Raw genomic sequence first — 24,971 nt, forward strand, 5'->3', positions numbered from 1 at the left:
TGGGTTGTAGACTTTGTACATCATCAGTATGTTGTACTACCCCTAATGGTATCATACTCGCTTAAACTTCAGTTTTAATTTATTTGCCATATTTTTGTATATATCCCTCGCTCTTTGGTAGGTCAGTATTATGATATTTTAATGCTATGTAATAGCTCTTTTTCTAAACTCTTAACAAGTAATACTGTTAACATTTAACCTTCATTAGATAGAAAGAGAATGCATCCCTGATACTCTCGAATCTCACTGCTCCTCCCCAACTCCAGTATTTTACAGTGCTCGTTTGAAGCCTTACTGTGGAGTGGAATACTGAGGCTACTTTTAAGTTCTGGAACTGCACTTGCTAAAGTCAGCAGGGACCTCTTGGTAGCCAGATTGTTTGGACACTTTTTAGACTTTACTTGACCTCTCTCAGATCTTTGTCATTGTTAGCCATTTCCATTTCTTTGAAACTCCCTTCTCCATTGGCTTGCTGGCATCTCTTAATTCTCATACTAGGCTTCTTCACTCCCTAATGGCTTCTTAATTATTGGTATCTGTCAAGGTTCCATCATTTACTTTCTAGTCTCCTTTTTTCTTCCCATTATATACCTTCATCCAAAGTGTCTTTCACCACTTACATGGTTTGAATCACTACTTCCTGTTTACTAATTTTCCTAAATCCTTTCCTTACGTCAGATCGATCTTTAAAGCTTCTGACCTGTATATTCAGTTACCTCCTATATCATATATCTTTACTTAAATATTTTATAGCTACTTCAAGTCAAAAGGTTTAAAACTGAACTGATTATATTCTTGCCCCCCCCCTTTTTTCCTTCCTCCTCTTCTCCTGTTTCCTGTCCAAGTACATGTTATTACCATCTACCAGAAACTTGTAAATCAACTATTTTCTCCCATCTCCCAGATCTAGTCAGTTACCAAAACAAAAGCTCAGTGGTTAAAAGTATGAGTCATTCTTGGTTTCAAGAATTTGTGTGTAGGCTGGTCAGAATGCCCATCATTAAAAGCTCTGCAGGGCTTCCCTGGTGGCGCAGCGGTTGAGAATCTGCCTGCCAATGCAGGGGACACGGGTTCCAGCCCTGGTCTAGGAAGATCCCACATGTCACGGAGCAACTGGGCCCGTGAGCCACAATTACTGAGCCTGCGCGTCTGGAGCCTGTGCTCCGCAACAAGAGAGGCCGCGATGGTGAGAGGCCCGCGCACCGCGATGAAGAGTGGTCCCCACTTGCCGCAACTAGAGAAAGCCCTCGCACAGAAACGAAGACTCAACACAGCCAAAAATAAATAAATAAATAAAAGAATGTGAATTTCTTAAAAAAAAGCTCTGCAAATAACAAATGCTGGAGAGGGTGTGGCGAAAAGGGGACCTTCCTACACTGTTGGTGGGAATGTAAGATGGTGCAGCCACTATGGAAAACAGTATGGAGGTTCCTTAAAAAACTAAAAATAGAATTACCATATGATCCAGCAATCCTACTCTTGGGCATATACCTGGACAAAACTATAATTCAAAAAGATACATGCACCCCTATGTTCATAGCAGCACTATTCACAAAAGCCAAAACATGGAAACAACCTAAATATCCATCAACAGATGAATGGATAAAGAAGATATACATATATACAGTGGAATACTACTCATCAGTAAAAAAGAACGAAATAATGCCATTTGCAGCAACATGGATGCAACTAGAGATTATCAAACTAAGTGAAATAAGTCAGAAAGAGAAATACAAATACCATATGATATCACTTACATGTGGAATCTAAAATATGGCACAAATGAACCTATCTACAAAACAGAAACAGACTCACAGACATAGAGATCAAGCTTGTAGTTGCCACAGTGGGGAGGGAGAGGGATGGATTGGGAGTCTGGGGTTGGTAGATGCAAACTATTATGTTTAGAACGGATAAACAGGACTTCCCTGGTGGCTCAGTGGTTAAGAATCTGTCTGCCAGTGCAGGGGACATGGGTTCGAGCCCTGGTCTGGGAAGATCCCACATGCTGCGGAGCAACTAAGCCCGTGCGCCACAGCTACTAAGCCTGCGCTCTAGAGCCTGTGAGCCACAACTACTGAGCCTGTGTGCCACAACTACTGAAGCCCGCATGCCTAGAGCCCATGCTCCGCAACAAGAGAAGCCACCGCAGTGAGAAGCCCTTGCACCACAACGAAGAGTAGCCCCCACTCACTGCAGCAACGAAAACCCAACACAGCCAGAAAATAAAGAAAGAAAGAAATTTTTTAAAAATAGAAAGGATAAACAACAAGGTTCTACTATATAGCACAGGGAACTATATCCAATCTCCTGGGATAAACCATAATGGAAAAGAATATTTAAGAAAAGAATGTATATATATATGTGTATATGTGTATAACTGAGTCACTTTGTTGTACGGCAGAGATTGGCACAGCATTGTAAACCAGCTCTACTTCAATAAAAAAATTTTGAGTGTCAGGCTTTTTTAATTGCAGTATAGATCCACTTTTAAAACACTTATGAAGAAATACAATATATGGAAGTATATGAAAATGGAACAACTCTAGTTAAAGGAAGAAGGTTTTGCATTCCACCTACTTAGCCAGTTTCTTCCCCACCTACCTAATGAATGTTGATTGGAATTATTATCCTAAATTATTTCATTTCATCTTAGTTTTGTGACCTTGGATAAATCAGTCTGTCAGTTTTATAGTATAGGGGTAATAAACTTTTCTACAGGATGGTTTTAGGATCAAAAGAGACAGTGAATATTGTTTTTTAAATTAGATTTAACATTTTATAAAAAGTATAAATGTAACATACAACTCTTTTGAGGTCCTGTTTTATGCACATTTGGAATTACCTATATCTTTCTAATTGCTTTTACCACACAGCATCTTTTTAAAAATATAGATGTTGGGTTAGGCTACATAGAATTTGGAAATCTTGCAGAATCTTAAAAATTTAACATCTACACTTTCATAAAAGCTATATAAGCAGAATCAAAGGGCATCAACTGTTTGTTTTAAGTCAGTAAATGCTAACCCAAATGTCTGAAAAGTAAAGGTGGTAAAGGGATGACATTCGCAACTGCTGGTAGGAGTATAAACTGGTTACAACTCTGGGGAGCAGTTTGACAACAGCTATCAAAATGTCCTAAAAAATGTATTTTTTTTTTTTGTCTTAGTCTCTTCTTAGACTGCTCTAACAAAATATCATAAACTGGGTGGCTTATAAACAACAAAGATTTATTTCTCACAGTTTAGAGGCTAGGAAGTCCAAGACCAAGGAACTGGCAGATTCGGTGTCTGGTGAGGGCTCACTTCCTGGTTCCTATTCTCTCCATAAGGACATTAACCCCATTTGTGACCTCCTCACATAGGCCCCACTTCCAAATACCATCACTTGGGGGATTAGGCCCCTCCACTAGTTATTGTACTTTTTTTAAAAAATAAATTTATTTATCTTTATTTATTTGGTTTTGGCTCCATTGGGTCTTTGTTGCTGTGCACTGGCTTTCTCTAGTTGCGGTGAGCAGGGACTACTCTTTGTTGCAGTGCGCAGGCTTCTCATTGCAGTGGCTTCTCTTGTTGCGGAGCATGGGCTCTAGGCACACGGGCTTCAGTAGTTGTGGCACGCGGCCTCTGTAGTAGCACGCGGGCTCTAGAGCGCAGGCTCAGTAGTTGTGGCACACAGGCTTAGTTGCTCCGCGGCATGTGGGATCTTCCTGGACCAGTGCTTGAACCCGTCTCCCCTGCATTGGCAGGCGGATTGTTAACCACTGCGCCACTAGGGAAGTCCCTAGTTATTGTACTTTAATCTTTGGTAAGCTAATAATTACCTGGAACATGAAGTGTTTGCTCGAATTCCATATTATCTTTCTCCATTTTTTGTTTTTAACATGCCATTGAATTAAAACTTAGTCCCACCAATTCTACAGTACTGCTTAGAGTGTTTTATTTCCTAAAGCATTAGGTGGGCAGTAGCATTGACATTTATACAAGGATAGTCCTAGCAGCATTGTTTGTAGTAGTAAAAGCATATGTATCTCTGTAATGGAATACAATATTTTTTTTAAAGAGGCAGATTTACATCTGATAAAGAATGATTGCTGAAATTAAATGAGTTTATGTGACATTGTGTGTAAGACATTATCTGTAGTGTACTGCAGTTTGTTTTAAAAACACATATTAATTATCTCTAGAAGACCATGCAAGGATATGTAGTTATAGGTAGATTATCACTGAAAGAATACACAAAACACTGGTAAAGTGGTTGCCTCTGGGATGGAATATTGCGGGTCAGTGGTGGAAACCACACTTTATTGTGCACTTATATATTTAAAGTTTGTTTAGCCTTGTGTATGTATAAACTTTTAAATTATTTAAATTAATTTGAAATGTTTTAAAGGCAATACCAAGGAAACAACTATTTCTATCACAGTGGGACTTAGGCTCAAAAAAATTGAGAGACATTGGAATAGGTTGCCTTAGGAGACAGGTAGCTGATTTTTGCCTTCAAAGAATATAAGGAGAGCATGAAATTCATTTGCTAATTCATCTTCTCTAACCTTTGAGTTCTTTCTAATTCTAAATTAATTTCTCATTCTATGATAATATACTAAGCTTGTAGCTTATGCCTTTTTTTCACCCACTCTCATGGTTTAAAGTTGTCTCTAGGGACTTCCCTGGTGGCACAGTGATTGGGAATCCGCCTGCCAGTGCAGGAGACATGGGTTCGGGCCCTGGTCCGGGAAGATCCCACATGCCGTGGAGCAACTGAGCCCATGTGCCACAGCTACTGAGCCTGTGCTCTAGAGCCCACGAGCCACAACTACTGAGCCCATGTGCCACAGCTATGGAAGCCTGTGCGCCTAGAGCCCGTGCTCTGCAACGAGAAGCCACTGCAATGAGAAGCCTGTGCACCACAGCCAAGAGTGGCTCCCACTCGCCGCAACTAGAGAAAAGCCCGTGCGCAACAACGAAGACCCAATGCAGCCAAAAATAAATAAATTTATAAAGTTGTCTCTAATACTAAAATACTTACTAATTGTAATTTTATCAGAACAATTCTCCCTACAAAACTAAATTTCATTACTGTCACAAAGTGATAACTAATTATATAAGCCACATCTTGATCTTACAGCTTGTGAGGCAAGCAACACGTTAGAAACATAACTAAAAGCTCAAGAACAGTGTTATAATCTTAAGGATGTACTATGACAGGGTTAACTGTTTTAGAGGCTTTTGGGGAGGGGTTCCTTTTCTTGTGAAATACTTGTATGATTTGGAAGGTAATACTTTTAAAAGAGTGTCTTAAGATTTATGAGATTTTAAATAAAATATTCTTTCTTCAAAATAGAAATGAGAGTTTATTAGGAGTCATTTGAATTTGTTTTTTTTTTTCAGAAATCGAGCTATAGCAGATTATCTTCGTTCAAATGGCTATGAAGAAGCATATTCAGTTTTTAAAAAGGAAGCTGAATTAGATATGGTATGTTTGACTTTTTACAGTTATTCATAGTATATATGAGTGGATTTTACTTAGGTATCAGTAGTTAACAGTCACCTCAGTTATTCACAAATCTTATCATTTGTTATTGTGGTTTACTTGGCACTAAACCTAGTATTCCCCCTCCCCCCCCCTTTTTGGTATAATCAGATGTTTTTATTTATTTATTTATATAATCAGGATATTTTTCGTAACGTTTGGGCCTAGAGATTGAATGGTTTGTATGGCTTGAACTATTGTATTTTTGCCTTTTTTTTTTTTTTTTAATGTTCTCATTTTTTTTTTTCTCTAGAATGAAGAATTAGATAAGAAATATGCTGGTCTTTTGGAAAAAAAATGGACATCTGTTATTAGATTACAAAAGAAGGTAACTAAGTCTTTTTTTCTTTTAAGTTGTATTCAAAGTATTATATAAACTGAAAATATCAACATAACATAAATTATTCTTTTACATTAATTAATAATTATATTTAACCTTGAAAAGGCAAATAAAAATACATTTCTATGCATTATTATTTCTATGCATTATGACCTATACAGATCATTGCTGGTAAATGGTAATTTATGCAACCAGGGCTACTGGCTGAGTTGAATCTAACACAACCCTGACTTCAAGGAATTGGTACTGAAGAACCCATTTATGCACTTAGATGGGAAGAACACATGGAGCCAATATGATGCTGGGGAAAGAGCACTAAAGTGTGCTCTTAGACAAGTCATTTTCATCTCTGACCTTTTATTTTTATCTGTAAAGTGAAGGCAATAGGTAATATTCTGGTCCTAAAATTTATACTTTTAGTAGGCAAAATTAGAATAAATAATATTGTTATAACATGAGTTAATCCATAAAAAGCCCTTAGAAAAGTGCCTAGCACATAGATGCTCAGTAATGTTAGCTTTTAATATGAATATTCTGATTAGCATGTACAATGTAAACTATGGTTTGGAAAGAATTTACTAAGAGTGGCAGAATTAGAAAGGATCAAGATAGGTTCCCTACTCTTCCTCTCATTTGTATCCTGGCACCTTCCAAATTTTTCTTTGAGTTAAGGAGTTAAGACACAATTGTATTGAATTTTTCTCAGTTTTTAGTTTTGTCACACTAAGATTTTAGTGATATATTTAATGTAGATCATTTTCAATTAAATCTGACAAATGCTTTGTAAATTACTGAAATTTTATTCTGCATATATGGATGCAAAATAAAGGCAGGTTTTTAAAAATATACAATTTTTATCAGAATCTATGTGTACATAACTATGTGTTCCTTCTTAAGGTTATGGAATTAGAATCAAAGCTAAATGAAGCAAAAGAAGAGTTTACGTCGGGTGGACCTCTTGGTCAAAAAAGAGACCCAAAAGAATGGATTCCCCGTCCACCAGAAAAATATGCATTGAGTGGTCATAGGAGTCCAGTCACTCGAGTCATTTTCCATCCTGTGTTCAGTGTTATGGTCTCTGCTTCAGAGGATGCTACAATTAAGGTAGTGTTTTCAAAATTGAAAGACATACAATAGGGTACTTGTTAGAAGCAACTTTAATGTTAATTGAGTGAAAGAAATGAAAAGATCTTGAAATGAGGAACTACGCAGAGTAACAGGAGGGCCTCTTTGAAACTGTGTGATTGATTCTAAACCTTAAAAGACCGAATAAAATTTCACTGTAGCTCCTGAGAGACAAGCTGCCAAGTAAGTTCACTGATGAATTTGAGAAAATTGGGTGTCACTAATGTAACATTGGACAAATATAGGTCACCCAGTGCTCGAATAACTTTTGTTCTTGAAGAATTAAAGTATAAGTATGTGCCTTACTTATTAGCAGAGGTGATAGATGAAAATACAGGATTACAAAACTAGTAATTCTGGGGGTGAATATATTCCACAAAAAAATTCAATAGAGGATTTATTTAAATTGCACTCTCCTTGATGGTTTTGATTCCAAACTAAACAGTAATTCTCTCTAGGGGTGTGGAAATGTAGCAGCTTTCCATTTTAGAAGTTATGTATTTCTCTCATTTTTAAAAATTTTCATGATAAGCATATACATTTTAATATTTTTTAATCAGGAAAGAAGTTGTTTTTATAATTTCCTTTGATTCAGACACAATACAGTGATAGTTGTATAAACCACGTACAGAAAGATAAGTAAAATGTAGTTTTAAAAATTTAAGTAGGTTTCTCTATCTAAAGCTTATTTCAGATTAAGTTCTAGATTTTAAGTTTCATTTGTAGAGGTATAAATAAGAAAATGTGAGTAGATTGCTAAGATTGTATTTATCACATAGCAGCAGTCAGCATAAAACGCAGGCATGACTTAAATGTATATACTTAACCTGTTCTTTAAACATGATTGTATGTTTTCCTTCTGTGGTTTCTTTAATTTCTAAATCAGTGGCTTACTTTCATCCTGTGGGCTGGTGATCCATGGGTCGGGCTGCAAAGTAATTGGAAGAGAGTCTTAAATTCTATTTGCATTACATATTTCTGTAGGCTGAGATGATTGCCTAATACACTAATATATTGCTGTCTTTCAAATTATGTAGACATGTATTTAGTTTATTAATTTCATGATGGTCTTGTCTACTGAAAACTGCACTGCTGTCATGAAGCATGGGGGTAAAGATAGACTTATCAAATAGATGGAAAACTCAGTCTTAACTATTGATTTTGCAGCAGTGGTCTAAAAGCGTAAATAAAACTGCTAATATGCCATCTTAAAATTAGGTATTGGTTCAACTTTAAAATATTACAAATGGAAGTTTTAAAAGTTTTATCTATAACCATACCACATGTGTCAACAACTAGTAAAAGTTCTCCCTTCTGTTTAGTCTTTAATGTGCACACATACGAAAAGCATTTGTATTTAGTTTTGCTTCCTTCTTTGATTAAACTTATTTTAGAAATACTTTTCTTTGTTTCTAATGAATCATCATTTTTAATGATTTTAAACTGATCTTTTTACTTATACGTGGAGACTTTATAGAGTAGTTAATGGTCAAGAGCACAAGCTCTGGGTTCAAGTCCTGACCCCCCCACTTAATGATTTATGTGATATGAGCAAATTAACTTTTTGTGCTTCTCTTTTCTCATCTGTAAAATGAAGATAATTAGTACCTGTGTCACAGGACTTTGGGGAGGATTAAATAATACATGGAAACTGCTTAAAATACTGAAGGAGTACTCACTGTCAGCAGTGTCTCAACACCATTAACAAATCTTCCATTGGATTTTTATTTCCAGTCATCTACTATCTTGAGTAATACTGTTCTATTCATTTTTATACATAAGTCTTTCTCATTTCGTTGGGTATTTTGTGGAATGAAAAGAAACCTGTTTCTACCAGTGGTTTTCATTCTTCAATTATGGTAAAGCTAGGGGATTCCTAAATGATGATTGTGACAGAACTACCTTCCAAAAAACTCAAAGGAGCACACAGAGACAGAATCTTCTGTAATTCTGTGACTATCTTGGGCAAAGTGCTTGATATGTTTAAGGCTCAAATTTCTCATTTGTTGGAAGGGGGATTAAAAATATCTATAAGATTCTTTTGCTTAAAATGAAGTAATGTATACATAATGTATATAACAGTACAGTGTTTGGTGGATAGATGGTAAGTCCCCAATAAACTGTAGATAATGTTATAACAAAATTAAAATTTTATTATATAATTTCTCTTGTGCATCTAGTAAATATAACACCTTCCTTTTAGAGTCATTCATTTACATTATCAACATTTGAACTACAGTAATTTAAGAAAAATGATAGAGGATGGATATTTGGAATAGCTCATGACTTTTTAATTGCGTCATTGAAATTTTTGAAACATTATTTCTGGTTGTCATTTAGAATTAGTTCTTAAATGTTAAGAAAAATGAACAGCAAACAAAACTGAAAAATACATTCAACTAATAAAGCAGATTAAGGATTGCCAACTTTAATATATAGAGTTCAAACAAATGTGGAAAACAGTAACATCTCAACAGAAGAATGGACTACAGGACGAGAACAGACAATTCAGAGGAAGAAAAAGTGGCTAACCAACGACAGTAGAGCTTTGGCCTCACTACTAATAGAAGAAGAAATGCAGGTTAAAATATATATCAAATCTGCCAAGATATTTTCCTTTTTAAATGAGAATTCCCAGAGGTGATAAGAATTTGATGAAGCAAGCATTCTCATTACATTTGATACAGTCTTATCGGAGAACAATTTAGCAGAATATATGAAGGGCTAAAAAGCTTACACTTTCTGACTCAAAATTCTTTTTCACCATCACTGTCTGACCTAACTGTTGCAGAATGAGGACAGATATTTTTCACTATTCAAAGGTTTTCACTATAATGTTTTCTATAATAATGAAAAAGTTTTTCCTTTTGTTTAGAAAATATTAGGAATTACTTTTAAAAGAATGTTTGCTAATAAGTTTTTAATGGCATGGAGAAATCCTTATGATAAGATGCAAAGGGAAAACAGGATAATGAAGTATACACGGTCACCATACTTTTTTAAAAGGAGCATAGAAAAAATGGAAAAACCATGCCATTGCTAGGATAATGGATATTTTTTATTGCCTTTATATCAGTACATTATATTTTTTATCATGAGCATTTATTTTATAATCATACAAAAGGTAAATATCAAGTAAAGAAAAAATTCTCATTAATTCCTGACATTTATAAACACTAAAATGCTCTGTTTGCTTACCATTTATGAAGAGACACAGTTCACATTCTGGGTATATTTATTTTAGAGGAAAATGCTTCAGTGTTCTTTAATGAATGCATGGAAAGAAAATTAACTTAAATGGAAGTGAACTTCAAGGTCACACCTTATTTATTTTCAGTATGTAAAGTATTCATCTGAACTCTTGGTGTTGAAATGAAACAACTAGATATCAAAATGAGTAAAGATACTACAAAAAAAAGAAAACTATAGACCGATATAATACCATTTATGAACATAAATGCAAAATCCTTAACAAATTATAAGCAAATTGAATCCAGCAGTTCATGAAAGGACAGTTAATATGTCATAAGCAAATAGGGTTTATTCCAGAATGCAAGATTGGTTCCACATTTGAAAATCAATCAGTGTGATATACCATATCAACAAAAAAAACATAATAGGTTCAGGAAAAGCATTTGACAAAATTCCAACATCCATTCATGATAAAAACTCTCAACAAGCTGGGAAGGGAGCTTCCTCAGCCTGATAAAAGGTAAAGGTATCTGGAAAACCTAGAGTGGACATAATACTTAATGGTGGAAAGCAGTGCTTCCCCCCTGAGTTCAGGAATCAGGGCCAGGATGACCAGTCTCAACCACTTAAATTCACCTTTGTATTAGAGTGCCTAGCCAGTGCAGTAAAGAAGAAGAAATAAAAGGCATATAGGGCTTCCCTGGTGGCGCAGTGGTTGGGAGTGTGCCTGCCAATGCAGGGGACACGGGTTCGAGCCCTGGTCTGGGAGGATCCCACATGCCGCGGAGCTACTAGGCCCGTGAGCCACAACTACTGAGCCTGCGCATCTGGAGCCTGTGCTCCGCAACAAGAGATGCCGCGACGGTGAGAGGCCCGTGCACCGCGATGAAGAGTGGCCCCCGCTCGCCGCAACTAGAGAAAGCCCTCGCACAGAAACGAAGACCCAACACAGCCAATAAATAAATAAATAAATAAAATAAATTTTTAAAAAAAAGGCATATAGATTGGAAAGGAAAGAATGGAACTTGCCTTTATTTGCAGACAACATGATCTTCTATATAGAAAATCCCAAAGAATCTACAAAAACCTGCTGGAATTATGACAGTGTAACAGAATGACAGGATACAAGGTCAATATATAAAAAGTAATTGTATTTCTATAAACTAGAATAATTGAAAATCAAAATTTAAAAATGCCACAGTAGCATCAAAAAACTCCAGAATACTTTAAGATACATCTAACAAAATATGAACAAAACTAAACATACAGTAATCACTTCCATGTAGAAATACTTGAACATTTAGATGGTAACATTTTAATATGTTTATTTTGGGAAGCTGCTACGTAAGTTTACTGTAAAAGAAATGTTTTTAGAGGATAGTTTATTTTTCTTATGTGCATTTTTTAACGTAGTTGTAATCGTGTGTAATTTTTTTTTTTTATATAACGTTATTGCATACATGCCATAAATTCCTTACAGTAGCAAATTTTATATCTGTGTAGCCATTTCCCTAATATTGGATGTTTAGATTGTTTCCATATTTTCAAAATACATGTTCTAAGTTTCTCTAAATTGGTTGAAATACACCCTACCACAGATACATTTGAACTTACTATGGAAAGAATGAAATCAGTCACTTGATTTTAGAGCATGTAATTAGTGTTGGTTAAAGACTTAACTTCAGACTAGTATTTGGCCACCAGGATAGAAGTTTAGTATGTTCTTGAGATCTGTTTCTAATAGTAATTATTCTTGATAGCTTATTATTTTATTTTTTTAGAAAAATTATCTTTAAGAATGTGACTGTGGCTCAGTGTTTTTATATCATAATGACATATGCTTCTGTAAATCTGCTATTTAAGGATAGTTACATCTTGTGTAGTCTTTCCTTGGCCTCTTAGATGTCTGAGCTTTGCTTGTCTAGTAGAATTGAATACTCCTTTATCATTCCCCTAATAGTCTACATATAAATTCATGTCATAGGCCTCTGAAACCCTTTTTTGTTTTTTTTTCGGTACTTATATTTACTTTTTAACATGTCTGTTGCCTGCTGTCAGACTGGGATGGGACTCTGTCCTGTAGCATTATATACCTAATCACTAGCATGGTTAGATATATGGTAAGATGCTTAGTAAATGTGGTTTTAGAGGTCTATTTAATAATCGATTTTCTCTATAGAGAAAAGTCCAATTTATACTTGAAGGTGTGCTGTTTCTAAGAGAGTTACCCTTTGTTACTTGTTCAGTTAGTCAATATAGTGCCAGACTGGCCTGCCGAGTGCAGATGTGAACTGAGAAAGGAGTGGTGTGATGCTAACCAATTTTCTGTTCACTTGACAGGTGTGGGATTATGAGACTGGAGATTTTGAACGAACTCTTAAGGGGCATACAGACTCTGTACAGGATATTTCATTCGACCATAGTGGCAAGCTTCTGGCTTCATGTTCTGCGGATATGACCATTAAACTATGGGATTTTCAGGGCTTCGAATGCATCAGAACCATGCATGGTAAGGGGTAGAGGATAGCATTTTGATATTGGTTTCTAACATGGTATTCCAGAGAGAAGGATAATGTTTTCTAACAGTGTGCAAGTTTCCTACATTCTTTTTTTTTTTTTACTCTTTACTAGGTTTTTTTTTTTTTGTTTTTTTTTTTAAAGCAACATCACAGACACACAAGTATCTGTGTAGCTTTTTTTTTTTTTTTTTTTTTATTTATTTATTTATGGCTGTGTTGGGTCTTCGTTTCTGTGCCAGGGCTTTCTCTAGTTGCGGCAAGTGGGGGCCGCTCTTCATCGCGATGCGTGGGCCTCTCACTATCGCGGCCTCTCTTGTTGCGGAGCACAGGCTCCAGACGCACAGGCTCAGTAATTGTGGCTCACGGGCCTAGTTGCTCCGTGGCATGTGGGATCCTCCCAGACCAGGGCTCGAACCCATGCCCCCTGCATTGGCAGGCAGACTCTCAACCACTGCGCCACCTGAGAAGCCCTGTTTACTAGGTTTTAATTTTACAGTTTAACAGTAGTCAAACACAGAAATCTTAATGGTTCTGGAACAGACTGTGTTCTTTTTTGTTGTTGTTGTTACTCACATCACTCTGTTATTGGTCAAATCAGTCATGCAATCAACTGGGTCCCTACATTCAATTCTTATTGTCTATAGTGGAGGAGCATATGATGTAGATAGTCCATGGATAATCATGGTAATTGAGAGTTGTTTTCTGTTATGAGGTTTTAAGTATCTCTTAGTGGTTATAAAATATTTGTTTTCACAAATATTTTTGAATGAGAAAAACTGCTAGGGCATCTATCTGTTCTTGAGAAGAAGAGAAAATGAATTTATTGGGGTTGTTTTCTTGTTGTTTCTCATTTTTTGCAGTTGGGAAACTGAAGTCAGAGAGAGTAGATGTAGTAAAAGCTGGAACCCATATTCCTTTGCTTACTTTTTAATATTCCACATATCCTATAGTCTCATTGTTAAGTTGTTTTCCCAGGCCTTGTCATGGAGACTGTTTTCGGAAGCAGTCTGGCTTTATGCAAAGAGCATGGGCTTTGGAATCAGATATCTGGGTTCCGATTCCTACTTGTTTACTTAACGGCATTAGGGAATTTTAAGCTCTAATCTATAAGATGAATAATACTTAAGTATTGAATTAAGAATTGAAGTCATAGGGTTGTTGTGAGGATAAAATGAGATTGTATACTCAAATCATCTGGTTTAGTACCTGGTACATAGGAGGTGCTCACTAAATAAGGATTTTTGTTGTTTTTTTAAACATGATGAAATATGAATGTTTGGGTTTTATATAAGGAGCACATACTATGTTAATAAAAAAATTTTTTAAATGATTATCCAGTGATGTTAGCACTTGAGTAAGCTGTGTGACTACACAGATGGTGTAATTTGAATGGTATGCTCCCCCGCCCCACTCCCCAAAATTAAGTGCATTAGGGAAGCTTACCGATTAAGGGAGTTCTATTGAATCCTTTTGTAAAATCTGTATTTGTTTCTTTAAGTAGCCTGTATCTTATTGCTCTAACTTAAAAGAGTTCTTTCCAACCATTATATGTTCCTTAAAATAATGTGATACTTACGAGGATTCTCTGAGGCTTTTTTTGCAAAGGATAGCTAACTAGCATTGTGAATAATGCATTTTATTTTTTTTACCCCTACGAATATCAACAACAAAAAGATCATTTTTAACAACTATTTTAAATATGGAACCAAATCCCCATTTTTCTTATCCATTCTGTTCATCTCTGTAAATCTTATTTCTATCTTATATCTTAGAATAACAACCATGGAAAATTTTGTGTTTTTTTAGTGTTCATAAACATTCAGTGTATTAATATATTCAAATGCTGATGGTACTGATTCCCTGTGATTTTAAAACAGTTGTACATATTGAAATGTAATTATAAATTGAGCTGGCTGCTTGTTTCATTGTGGATTATTTTATTATTAATCCCTTAACTTTTTTGTGTAAATCCAGGTTTCTTATCAAATTTATATAAAACTCCATTGTATTTAAAGTTGCTGTGATATTTGAAATCCCATGATGAAATCTCATGGTGAACTGAGGTTTAATTGCTCTTGATGATATATCACTTAATATGTTACTGTGTTTTGTGTTTTAGGCCATGACCACAATGTTTCTTCAGTAGCCATCATGCCCAATGGAGATCATATAGTATCCGCCTCAAGGGATAAAACTATAAAAATGTGGGAAGTGCAAACTGGGTAAGTAGATTTAGTTGAAAAGGCGTCAGCTTAAAGAGCTAATATTCAACAAAAAACCCAAAATTATGTTCTGATTGTTCCAGTAAATTTGGCTGAAACCCAGAATGATCACCATGACAGTTATATTTTAAAACTTAAGTTTCAATCTCTAAATGTCTACCCAAAGGAACAGAAATTATGAAAGAAACTATATCCTTGAGAGCCATTTTCTGTGTAATGGCTTATTTTCTCTGTGGTCTTCTTTTAGGTTATCTCACTGTGGGTTGAATTAAAATGTAAATAACATTTGTGCAGGTATGCCCCTATTAGGCTTAATTTGGTTGTGCTTAGAATTACATGATTGTTACAATAAAACCTTAACCTACTGGTTTTGTCCAGATTAGTAAGAGCATGCCTTTTCCCCAACATGGCTAGAAATATTTTTGTTAGGTTTACTGTGTGTGCTTAGTTAAAAGATTTTATTTCTCTCTATTTTTTACCTTGTGGATTTTGATTTGGTTAGCTCCTTAATGATATGATACTTCCATCAGCTTATTTTAACTGATGTTTGACTTTCCAGCCTGTCCCCATCTTTTATTAACCAGGAATGTACGTGTATTCTGTTGACTTGCATATGATGTCATTCTCTTCATTCCAGTGCATAGCTAGTTTTGTATTGCTTCTGGGAAGGGTCCCAATGATTGCCATTCATGATGCAAACTATTACTTATTTTGATAGCTACTGTGTGAAGACATTCACAGGACACAGAGAATGGGTACGTATGGTGCGGCCAAATCAAGATGGCACTCTGATAGCCAGCTGTTCCAACGACCAGACTGTGCGCGTGTGGGTCGTAGCAACAAAGGAATGCAAGGCTGAGCTTCGAGAACATGAGCATGTGGTAGAATGCATTTCCTGGGCTCCAGAAAGCTCCTATTCTTGCATCTCTGAAGCAACAGGATCTGAGGTACTATATGATTTATATGTTATTTCATGATTTTGTTGCTATTATCTCAGAACTTTAAATAACCTTCCTGATTCTCTATTTCATGCCATTAATGCATTTAAAAATCTACATCCCAGAATTCTGAATCTTGAAACTCTTTACTCTTCCAACTTGCAGATAGATGTGTTTATATTTTTTAACCAGTGGTTACTGTTGCTGTCAGCTGACCCTTGATGTGTGCTGGGATAGGGGTTCTCCTGAAGAGTAAAAGTGGTCATTTAAATTAGTCAGAAATGTCATTGTTATAAGAGTATACCAATGCAAAAAATAAAACTTATGGGAGAGGTTAAAGTTATCTTTTAGAAGAATAGTGTTCCTTAATGAACATTTTGGATTATGAATTATTTTATGTATAAATTTATGGTGAAATGCAGTTCAGCATTTAAATATTTGTTTTAAATGAAGAATATTTCATATGGAGGCCTCTGATACTCTTGATCATTAGAAACACTAGCTGAATCTGGAGTTTTATTATTTTTTTATGATTCTTAATTTGTGCTCTTCATGATTTCATTCTTTGTAATACCTTAAAATTACAGAATAATTAATTCTGTGAATAAGTTGTATGAGCCAAAATTGACCACATTTCTTTTTTATAGAGACATTCCTATCGTGGGTTTTTTAAAATTACATTTTAATAAATGAAGGATTCCCCATCCCCTCAGCCCCCAGTTATTTTTCAAAATGAAGCTTCTACTGTAATCTCTTTCTAGTTGGCTGGTTGATGGCATTTTCAGATTTTTTTTTTTTTACTGCCACCTGGTGGTGGTTATCTACCATATGTCAAATTCATTGTGGCTGGACTTTATATAAAGGATAAATTAAATAGTTTTTAAGTTTTTCGTGATTACAGAAGTCTTGAGCAGTAAATTTACCATCCATTGGTGTTGTAGAAACTGAATCTTAATCTAAGTGGAAATTTTCTATTTTTATATTATCTAGGTCCTTCCTGTGTAACCTAGGTATGTCAAAAGACTTCTGTATTTCAGTAGAGAAAAACAAGATGAATAAGTCCTGGATATCTGTTGTACAGCATGGTGACTATAGTTAACAGTACCGTATTGTATACTTGGAATTTGCTAAGAGGGTAGACCTTCAGTGTTCTCATCACACACACAAAAACGTAGTTATGTGAGGTGATGGTTACGTTAATTAGCTTGATTGTAGTAACCATTCTTCAGTGTATACACGTCTCAGAACATGAAGTTGTATACCTTGAATAGATACAATTTTTATTTGTCAGAAAGTGCGTTTTTACAAAATTAGAAATATAGATCATTGCTAGGTAGTTTTCATTTAAAGTCCTTACCTAACTTCTTGCCTGGGAAACTTAATTTTTATATGTTTTCTATAGACTAAAAAAAGTGGCAAGCCTGGACCATTCTTACTGTCTGGATCCAGAGACAAGACTATCAAGATGTGGGACGTCAGTACTGGCATGTGCCTTATGACCCTTGTAAGTTTGCATAATCTTACTGCTGCTTTCGCATTTTTACCGTGTGCATATCTTTTTGGGTCAGATGCCTTGTGATATCTTATTAAATAATCTGAATTATTTGAGGTTTTAAAATAACTTCTTTATAAACAGACTTTTTGTTGTTGTTAAGTCCATGGTTGCAGTGATATGGAGGTCATTCCTGTAGAATATTATGTTATACAAAGGGTCTGCAAAGCCAGTCAGTGCTAGGAGGGAGAGTCTAGCCACTGTACCTCTAAAAATTATATGACATCTCCTGCGGAGGGGAAACAGTAATATTACAGACTCATTCATTTTTTTGAAGCTGTTTGCTTTTCGATTTCATTATATTTAATTTTAATATGAATCCTTTTAATTATTACCTATATATTTGCATGTTGGAGTTCATTTGGTTTATTTTATCATTCTGAAATTAATGGTGTTATCTTTATGACTTGGAAATGCTTATTTCATTTAGGAGCCTATTTCATCTAGATTTTATATGAGGATATATAAATGATAGTAGGGGATCTGTGGACATTAATCCAGTAGCAGTTTTTCTAATTTGGTATCCATGTTGGTTTAGAGATTCTTTAAGTGCTAATCATACCTTGAAGTGATTGTCTCTCTGTAGCATATGATAGACACATATGGAAGTATCATCAAGAATTGATTAGAAAATTAAACTCTCCTCTTAGTATTCTGAGCTGAGTTCAGGTATACTATGTTGCTGTTAGAAAACATGATCTACATTTAAAAATCAGAAAGCACGTGCTCTCTTCTGTAACAACACAGGTCACCATTAATTTCCCTGGAGGTTTCTGGCTCCTGTTTTTCAACTGAAGGAGGATTCTTTTTTCTGCTTTGTTCTGGTGTGGCCACAAGAAATGTGATTTGATTTTTGTTGAAGCTTCTACAACTCTAGTGATTGGTGGCTTTTACAGATAACAAAGTATTTTTTTTTAAAGTAAGGGCAAAGGCAAAAAAGTAAACCAAGGCAAAAGATATGTCACCTTGGTTGTCTCTTTTCTTTTTCTTTTTTAGCTCTTTGGGAGGGAGGTTCTTTTACAAAAGCAATATAGCTATTTACATTTTAGAAAATTTGAGAAATAAACAGAAAAGTTAAAAGAAGAAAATAAAAATCACCCTCAGATCACTTTACCATACCTAATAATACCTACCAAGTGTATTTTTGTAGACTAGAGCTCTCCAGTAGAGCTTTCTGTGATGATATTCTGTGTCTGCACTATCCAGCATGGTAGCGACTAGCCACGGGCAGCTGTTGAGCTCTTGAAATGTGGCTAGTGAGACTGAAGAACTGAATTGTTGATTGTATTTAATTTTAGTTTATATTTAAATAGCCACACATGACTAATGGCTATCCTGTTGGACTGTGCAGTTCTAAACCTTTTTCTTCAATTTCTATGTAGAGGAACATGGTGGGGGGTTTTCTATGTAAAAATGGTATACCGTACGTACTGCTTTGCAGCAGACTTTTAGTTTAGAAGGTATGTGGCACTTGCTCATGTCATTAGATACACTTATTACATACAGTGCTTTGCTGAACGTCTTGTTAACCAAGTCATCTAGACACATTCTTAATTATTTCTTAGGATAGATTGCAAGAAATGAAACTGCTGGACAGGGGATATAGATAGATGAATGGATGAATAAAGATATGCAGTAAATACCTATATATCCTTCACCTAGAGTCGCCAGTTGTCAACATTTTCTATTCTCTATGTGTGTATATGTAGATTTTGCTGAACAGTTTGAAAGTTACTTGTAGACATCATGACACTTGACCCCAAATATTTTAACATGTATCTCCTAAAAACAAGGGGTATTCTGTATAACCATAATAAAATTATCACACTGAAGAAATTTAACATTAATACACTACGTATTTAAATAAGTCAAATACCTTTTTGTTTTTAAGGTGGGTCATGATAACTGGGTACGTGGAGTTCTGTTCCATTCTGGGGGGAAGTTTATCTTGAGTTGCGCTGATGACAAGACCCTGCGTGTGTGGGATTACAAGAACAAGCGATGCATGAAGACCCTCAATGCGCATGAACACTTTGTTACCTCCTTGGGTATGTACAAGTTACGAGGTTTCTGAGCAGTTAGGTTTTGGGGTGCCAGACCTAACAGTTTTATGAAACCATGTGGATGTTTCCAGGTAAGAAATGAACATGTGCTTTCAGGGCAGAATAGAGAAGACAGGTTAAAAACTTTATGGATTCCTGCCATTTGTTTTAAATTCTCCTTTCCTTAACTCTCTCTTTCCATCATCAGCCTTATAATAAAAAAAAAATTATTTTCTCCATTGCACAACATTGGTTTGGAAACTAGAATTATGAAGAGGATGCTTACTGAGCACTATGATGGGTAATTTTTCTTCCCTGCTAGTTTGTAAGTTTCTCAAAGGAAATCTTACTCAACCTTTTTACTCTGGCAGATATATACTATTGTAAACTCAGGGAACTGTATTTACACTTAATAAACATCCTCAGTATCATCTGGACCTGAATCTAGAATTTAAGATAGTGAATAAAGTAAACTATAATACACTAGGGTATGATGGATCTAATAATGAAGGTAAAGCCTCAGTAGAATAGGGCTAATGCTTAACCTTACAGGGTCATTACAAGGATCAAATGTGAATATAAAGCATTAGTACTAAGCCTAGAACATAGTAAGTGTTCAATAAATGGATACATTGAGGCTGTCCTTGTTGTTAGAATTCAGTGTTTATTCAGCCTCAGTTGGGATGAGGATAGTGGGGGAAGTATTTTTTTTAGGGTGTTTGTTAGTAGTATAGGATTTAATCATTAAGTCTCAGCTTCCCTTACCTAGTTGATAAGTTTGATATACCTGCTAGGGGTAGATGTGTGGCTGTATAGAGAAAAAGAATGGGTATTCCTGGCACTTGGATGTGCTTATTTTATGGCTTATTAAAAATTGTATCTGGCTCAGTCTGATTTTAAAATAAGCCTTCTCTTTTTCTTTCAGATTTCCATAAGACGGCACCATATGTGGTTACTGGCAGTGTAGATCAAACAGTAAAGGTGTGGGAGTGCCGTTGATTGAGTTTCATTTGGCCCCTCCTCCCTTGTTTCCTCTGGATGCACTCTGATGATACCATGGTTACCCCATTGAGCTCTGTTTAAATAAATATTGTCCTTTCATGTAAATTATTCTGGATGTAGATTGAGCTTATTAAATGTTACACACAAAGTATTCATGCATGGTGAATCCAAATTGTATACTGTAAATTTACATACGTTGTCTAGAAGTACCATAGGGTTTAAAAACCTGGGCTGGCATTGGTCACACCAGGCCTAAGAAGGCAGAAGTTGAATAAATTGAACTAGGGCACTAAACTGAATAGTTGACAGTGTCATTTTATGTTGGATTATTAATTCCTGTTTTTCTTTCTGCTGTCTGTTGGTGCCTGACTTGATGGCCTCATTTGGGGGAAAGTGGTGGTTATTAGGGCTTTTTCTGAAATGTGTATCTATGTAACATCACTTAAGTGTGCTTAATAAATCTTCTTTAAGGATGTTAGATAATAAGGCTACAATTCAGAATCTTCTGAACCATCTATGTAATTAATGGGGATTACACATTGGAATTTTTGTCATGACACATTTGCCAAATCAGTAGGATACATTTGTTTTGGCAGCCTATCAAGCAAAGGCTAGTGGTATATTTATGTAAGAAAATGACTGTAAATCTGAAATAAGAAAAATCTCAGCAGCTAATAACAAATCATTTATTTCATTTGGGTCTTAATGCTTTGTAAACAGGTTTAAAAAACACTGTAATACTCTAAGCTTCTATTTTCCACACTAGACACACTTCTAGTTGTATTCTCCATACTGTTAGACTGTATAGTGATGTGACTTCCAAGTAGAGTTTAATCTTCCCATTGAGTGTGTCATGGTACAAATCACTATTTGTTTTTGATGTTTTTTAGGGATGTGCAATGTGCATAACATAATGACAAAGAAATATTGAAGAGGTTATGTTTGCCCATTTTAAGGGAGTGGGAGAAATAACAGCAGTTTGTTTTTCAACATGAATCTGATATCGATTTGAACTGTGTTTAACTTACAAGTTTATAAAAAGACAGGGTTTAATGGAGCGTGCATAAAAATGTACTGTGTTTTCACCTTTTGTTTATGTATAAATGTTTATGAGTATATGGGCCTATCTGTAAGTGGATAAGTCTATATATGTATGTATATCACACACATACAACCTCCATGTCCTTGGGTCCTGGGTTTTTGAAGAAGTGCTAAAACATATAAATAGAATAAATCTTGCTGTGGAATACCATGCTTTAGAACAAATCCTTTTTGATCCTAACGCTTCTGAAAACCAGGTCTGACTCTGTGGGAATTTTTCCCAGCTAAAGGAAAATCACTTCCGTTATCTGCCACCTCCACCCCCAGTTTGGCTGTTGAGCATTTTACACATCCCTGATATATTGTATATTGTGATCCAAAGTTACCACAAGTAGGTTTAAGAAAATTTTTATCTATCACTTTGGAAACAATATTCCATTGCAGATTATTAATAAATAATCCCATTGCTTAGCTAACCAACATTTTTTTAAAGAAGGTCATTTGAAAAGTTAACAGAACAATGAAATAACAAAGATAATTTAACGAATTTATCCTGGATTGCATCTATTCATTTGTGTAATATGTGATTTTAAAAAAAATATATCCCTTTTAGTATTAAGTGGAAATTTGGTTCCTGAAAAAGACAAAGGGTTAGAGTTAATGTCCTGTAGATACACACACAGAGAATAGGCCGTATATTTCCTAGAAGCAGCTTTATGTCTAGCTTTTGTCTTTTTGTTTGTTTGCTTGTTTGTTTTTAATAATTCCTGAGAGATGTCTCTGGAAGGAAAAGTGTTTTGAAAACTAATGGCTATTTTTGAGGACAAAAATTACAACTTAAGCTAATTTCTTAAATACAGTAGAATAACTTTCAGGACAATATTGCCTCACAACCCTGCTCACATGGAGAAGTCTTTTTTTGTTTCCCCTTAGCTGTTCGGACTGGATTTTTCTACAGAAGCTATGGAAGATATCTTTGTTCTTGTTTGCTGCTATTTCCTGTCCTATTTTACGGAATATAAATACATAGAAATGGTGCATCTTTAACATTTGTTTGTACATGTATAAATGTCTTGTATTTTAATTCATTTTTAGCATGTAGCAACATGAATTGTTTAAGGGTAAGCCACAACATCTAGAAATCACTCCTAGATACGAACAATAAAGGAAAAAAAAATGGTACCGATTTAGGAGGAAACAAAGCCGCTGTCGCTGGGTTTTCCCTGCAGCCTGCAGTGACTTCCACTGACAAACAAGGAGAAACTATCACTCTGTAAACAAAGTCATCCTTATTGGGAGATTGCCACAGCCTGCTGCTTAGCTGAGTTACCAGACATCCTCCATTTATGAAGCAGCGAACGTTGAATCTCAGGGATGGTCCTCAACTGGATCCAAGTGTAACGAGCCCTGTTTGAATAATGAAGGGGGTGGGGAGAGTGATCCATCCACAATCCGGAAGCAGATTTGCAGAGGTTTCCTGCACTGTTGTTTGACACTGCCCTGTTGATGCCCTTTCTTCCTGTTTCCTGCGTTTTCTCTGTCTGCTGTCTAACCCTGTGCCTTGCCTGGGATAAGTACAATGATGAGGTTACTGGTTTGGATTGTAAGTAGAGGAATTTATTGATTGGTTTAGAGGTTCACTGCTGCTTTGTCACTGTCTCAATCAAATTGGCCACTTATTTAAGAAATAAAAAGCTGGTAGAATTGCATCCTCAGATGATGATTGACCTTTTGTGTGTGTGAAAACAGACATTCCAGTGCCACCCTAATATAACGTGCCCAAGAAGTCCTAGCTGCACTCTTGAAAGTGCAAGCCACGGAAACTGGTTTAGACATGGCTTGGAGAATAGTTGCTTTTTGACATGGCCTCTTGCACTTTAGGAGACTGAGACTTTCCTGTTTTGTCCATTGTGGTGTGACCAATGGTGTGCCCAGAGCACTGCTCTAAAACTCACTAGTGTTAGCACGTCGTCAGGGCTGTGGGCGCTCGCTGTAGCCTTTGGAAGCTTTGGCTCTAGATCACCAAGCCCAGTCTCCTTACTGTCAGTGCCCTGCTCTCCTGTTTGCCTCTCTGTTTCTATGTGAACTTCCAGATAATATCACTCATTAAATAGTTTTTTTTTTAATTTATTTAAAGAAAAACTATTTAGAAGGATATTTTGTTTTGTTGACAGTGGTGGCTTGATAATCCTTAAGCAACTGAAGATAAAATTGTTGAAGGAAAAGGCACTTAAAATGGTTCCTCTCTGTCCAGCTGTATATAAGTCCAATGTGTTAACTAATCTAGATGATGCAAAGAAGAATCTCCTGGTAGAGAAGCAACATGTACGAAATCGGTGAAAGAGGTTTTGTTTTTTTTCAGTGGGGTAGGGGGAGGGCAAGCTGGATTTACAAGTCACGACTGGACCGAACTGGCCTTTTTATCTTTCCACTATATCATGTAAGTGGCTGCTTCCTTGTCCTGCCTATCCTTCAAGCATCCCTAAAGCTCACTCTGAAGATGGTAGAAACAAAACAATCTTCGAGTTAGAAGTTGATCCTGACACTGACATGAAGGCGAACGTTGATTTCATACGAACGAACAGTTACAGAGGTGGTGATTGGAGAAAACAGTTCCCCAGATTGTAAGAGTTAACTGAAGATATTGACACAATTTTAAAAAATCAGTAAAGGAATGTATATAATATTGCTCTTGTGTTTTACAGTAAGATTTGTTGCTCTCAGACTGTGTAAAACAAGATTTATTCATGTTTTCTGCATATTAAAAAAATCTTATTGTACCAATTGGTAAACTATTAAATGCCTATAAAACTAGATGTGTTTTTTTTTTTTTTTTTTTAGTCTTTTTGTGCACAGATTTAAAACCTTTTAAATCGAGTCCTAATAGGAAGCAGGGTTGTGTTCAGCACCAGACATATGGAGAATAAGATGCAAGTTGCTAGCAGGGCCTGGATGGAAGGCCTGCCTTCAGGGCAGTGCCAGCACTGCCTTTGCTGTCTTGCTTCCTTCACCCAGTTTGCAGGAGGGAACTAGGAGCACAGCTGCAGGGGTTCTTGCCTGAGGGGCTTGCACAGCCCACTGAGTCAGGCAGCTCCGGACTGTTTTCCAAGGCTCCACCCTGCCCTCCAGCAGCCCTTTCTGACAGTGACTAGAGCTGAGGCCAGGAAGGACCTGGTACAGCCTCAGGGCCCCGGGGAGAAGTGACCCTACTGCCTTTGTTCTGTTAATGAATGAGCCTTTTAATTCTGCCCAGTGGTCTTGGATTCTTGGAGATTATTAATACTGTTTTAAATTTTGGCTGAAATGTACCAAGAATCTTCACCCTTTTCCCAGAAGCCCCACGGCTTTCTATGTGCTTTACATATGTCGGCCACGTCCTGCCTTTCATCCCTGGACTACTGCCCAGCTAGCATGCGTTAAGTGTTTTTAGGGCACCCGTGAGGTCTCCCGCAAAGGACAAGTTGCA

General features: G+C 36.0%; 1 protein-coding gene across 1 annotated transcript in view; it reads left to right on the plus strand.

Moving 5' to 3' along the window:
* Window positions 1–24,319, plus strand: part of PAFAH1B1 (platelet activating factor acetylhydrolase 1b regulatory subunit 1) — an 81,376-nt gene extending 57,057 nt beyond the window's left edge. Inside the window, exons 3-11 of the mRNA XM_059907313.1 lie at window positions 5,391–5,475; window positions 5,786–5,860; window positions 6,770–6,976; window positions 12,530–12,698; window positions 14,828–14,930; window positions 15,649–15,877; window positions 17,271–17,372; window positions 19,312–19,468; window positions 20,388–24,319. Of these exons, the coding sequence (XP_059763296.1) occupies window positions 5,391–5,475; window positions 5,786–5,860; window positions 6,770–6,976; window positions 12,530–12,698; window positions 14,828–14,930; window positions 15,649–15,877; window positions 17,271–17,372; window positions 19,312–19,468; window positions 20,388–20,461 (1,201 nt within the window). The 3' untranslated portion in view covers window positions 20,462–24,319. The remainder of the gene's footprint in view (window positions 1–5,390; window positions 5,476–5,785; window positions 5,861–6,769; window positions 6,977–12,529; window positions 12,699–14,827; window positions 14,931–15,648; window positions 15,878–17,270; window positions 17,373–19,311; window positions 19,469–20,387) is intronic.
* The last annotated feature ends 652 nt before the right edge of the window (window positions 24,320–24,971 follow it).

This window comes from Balaenoptera ricei, chromosome 20 (assembly GCF_028023285.1).
Source record: "Balaenoptera ricei isolate mBalRic1 chromosome 20, mBalRic1.hap2, whole genome shotgun sequence".
NCBI classification, from domain to species: Eukaryota; Metazoa; Chordata; class Mammalia; order Artiodactyla; family Balaenopteridae; genus Balaenoptera; species Balaenoptera ricei.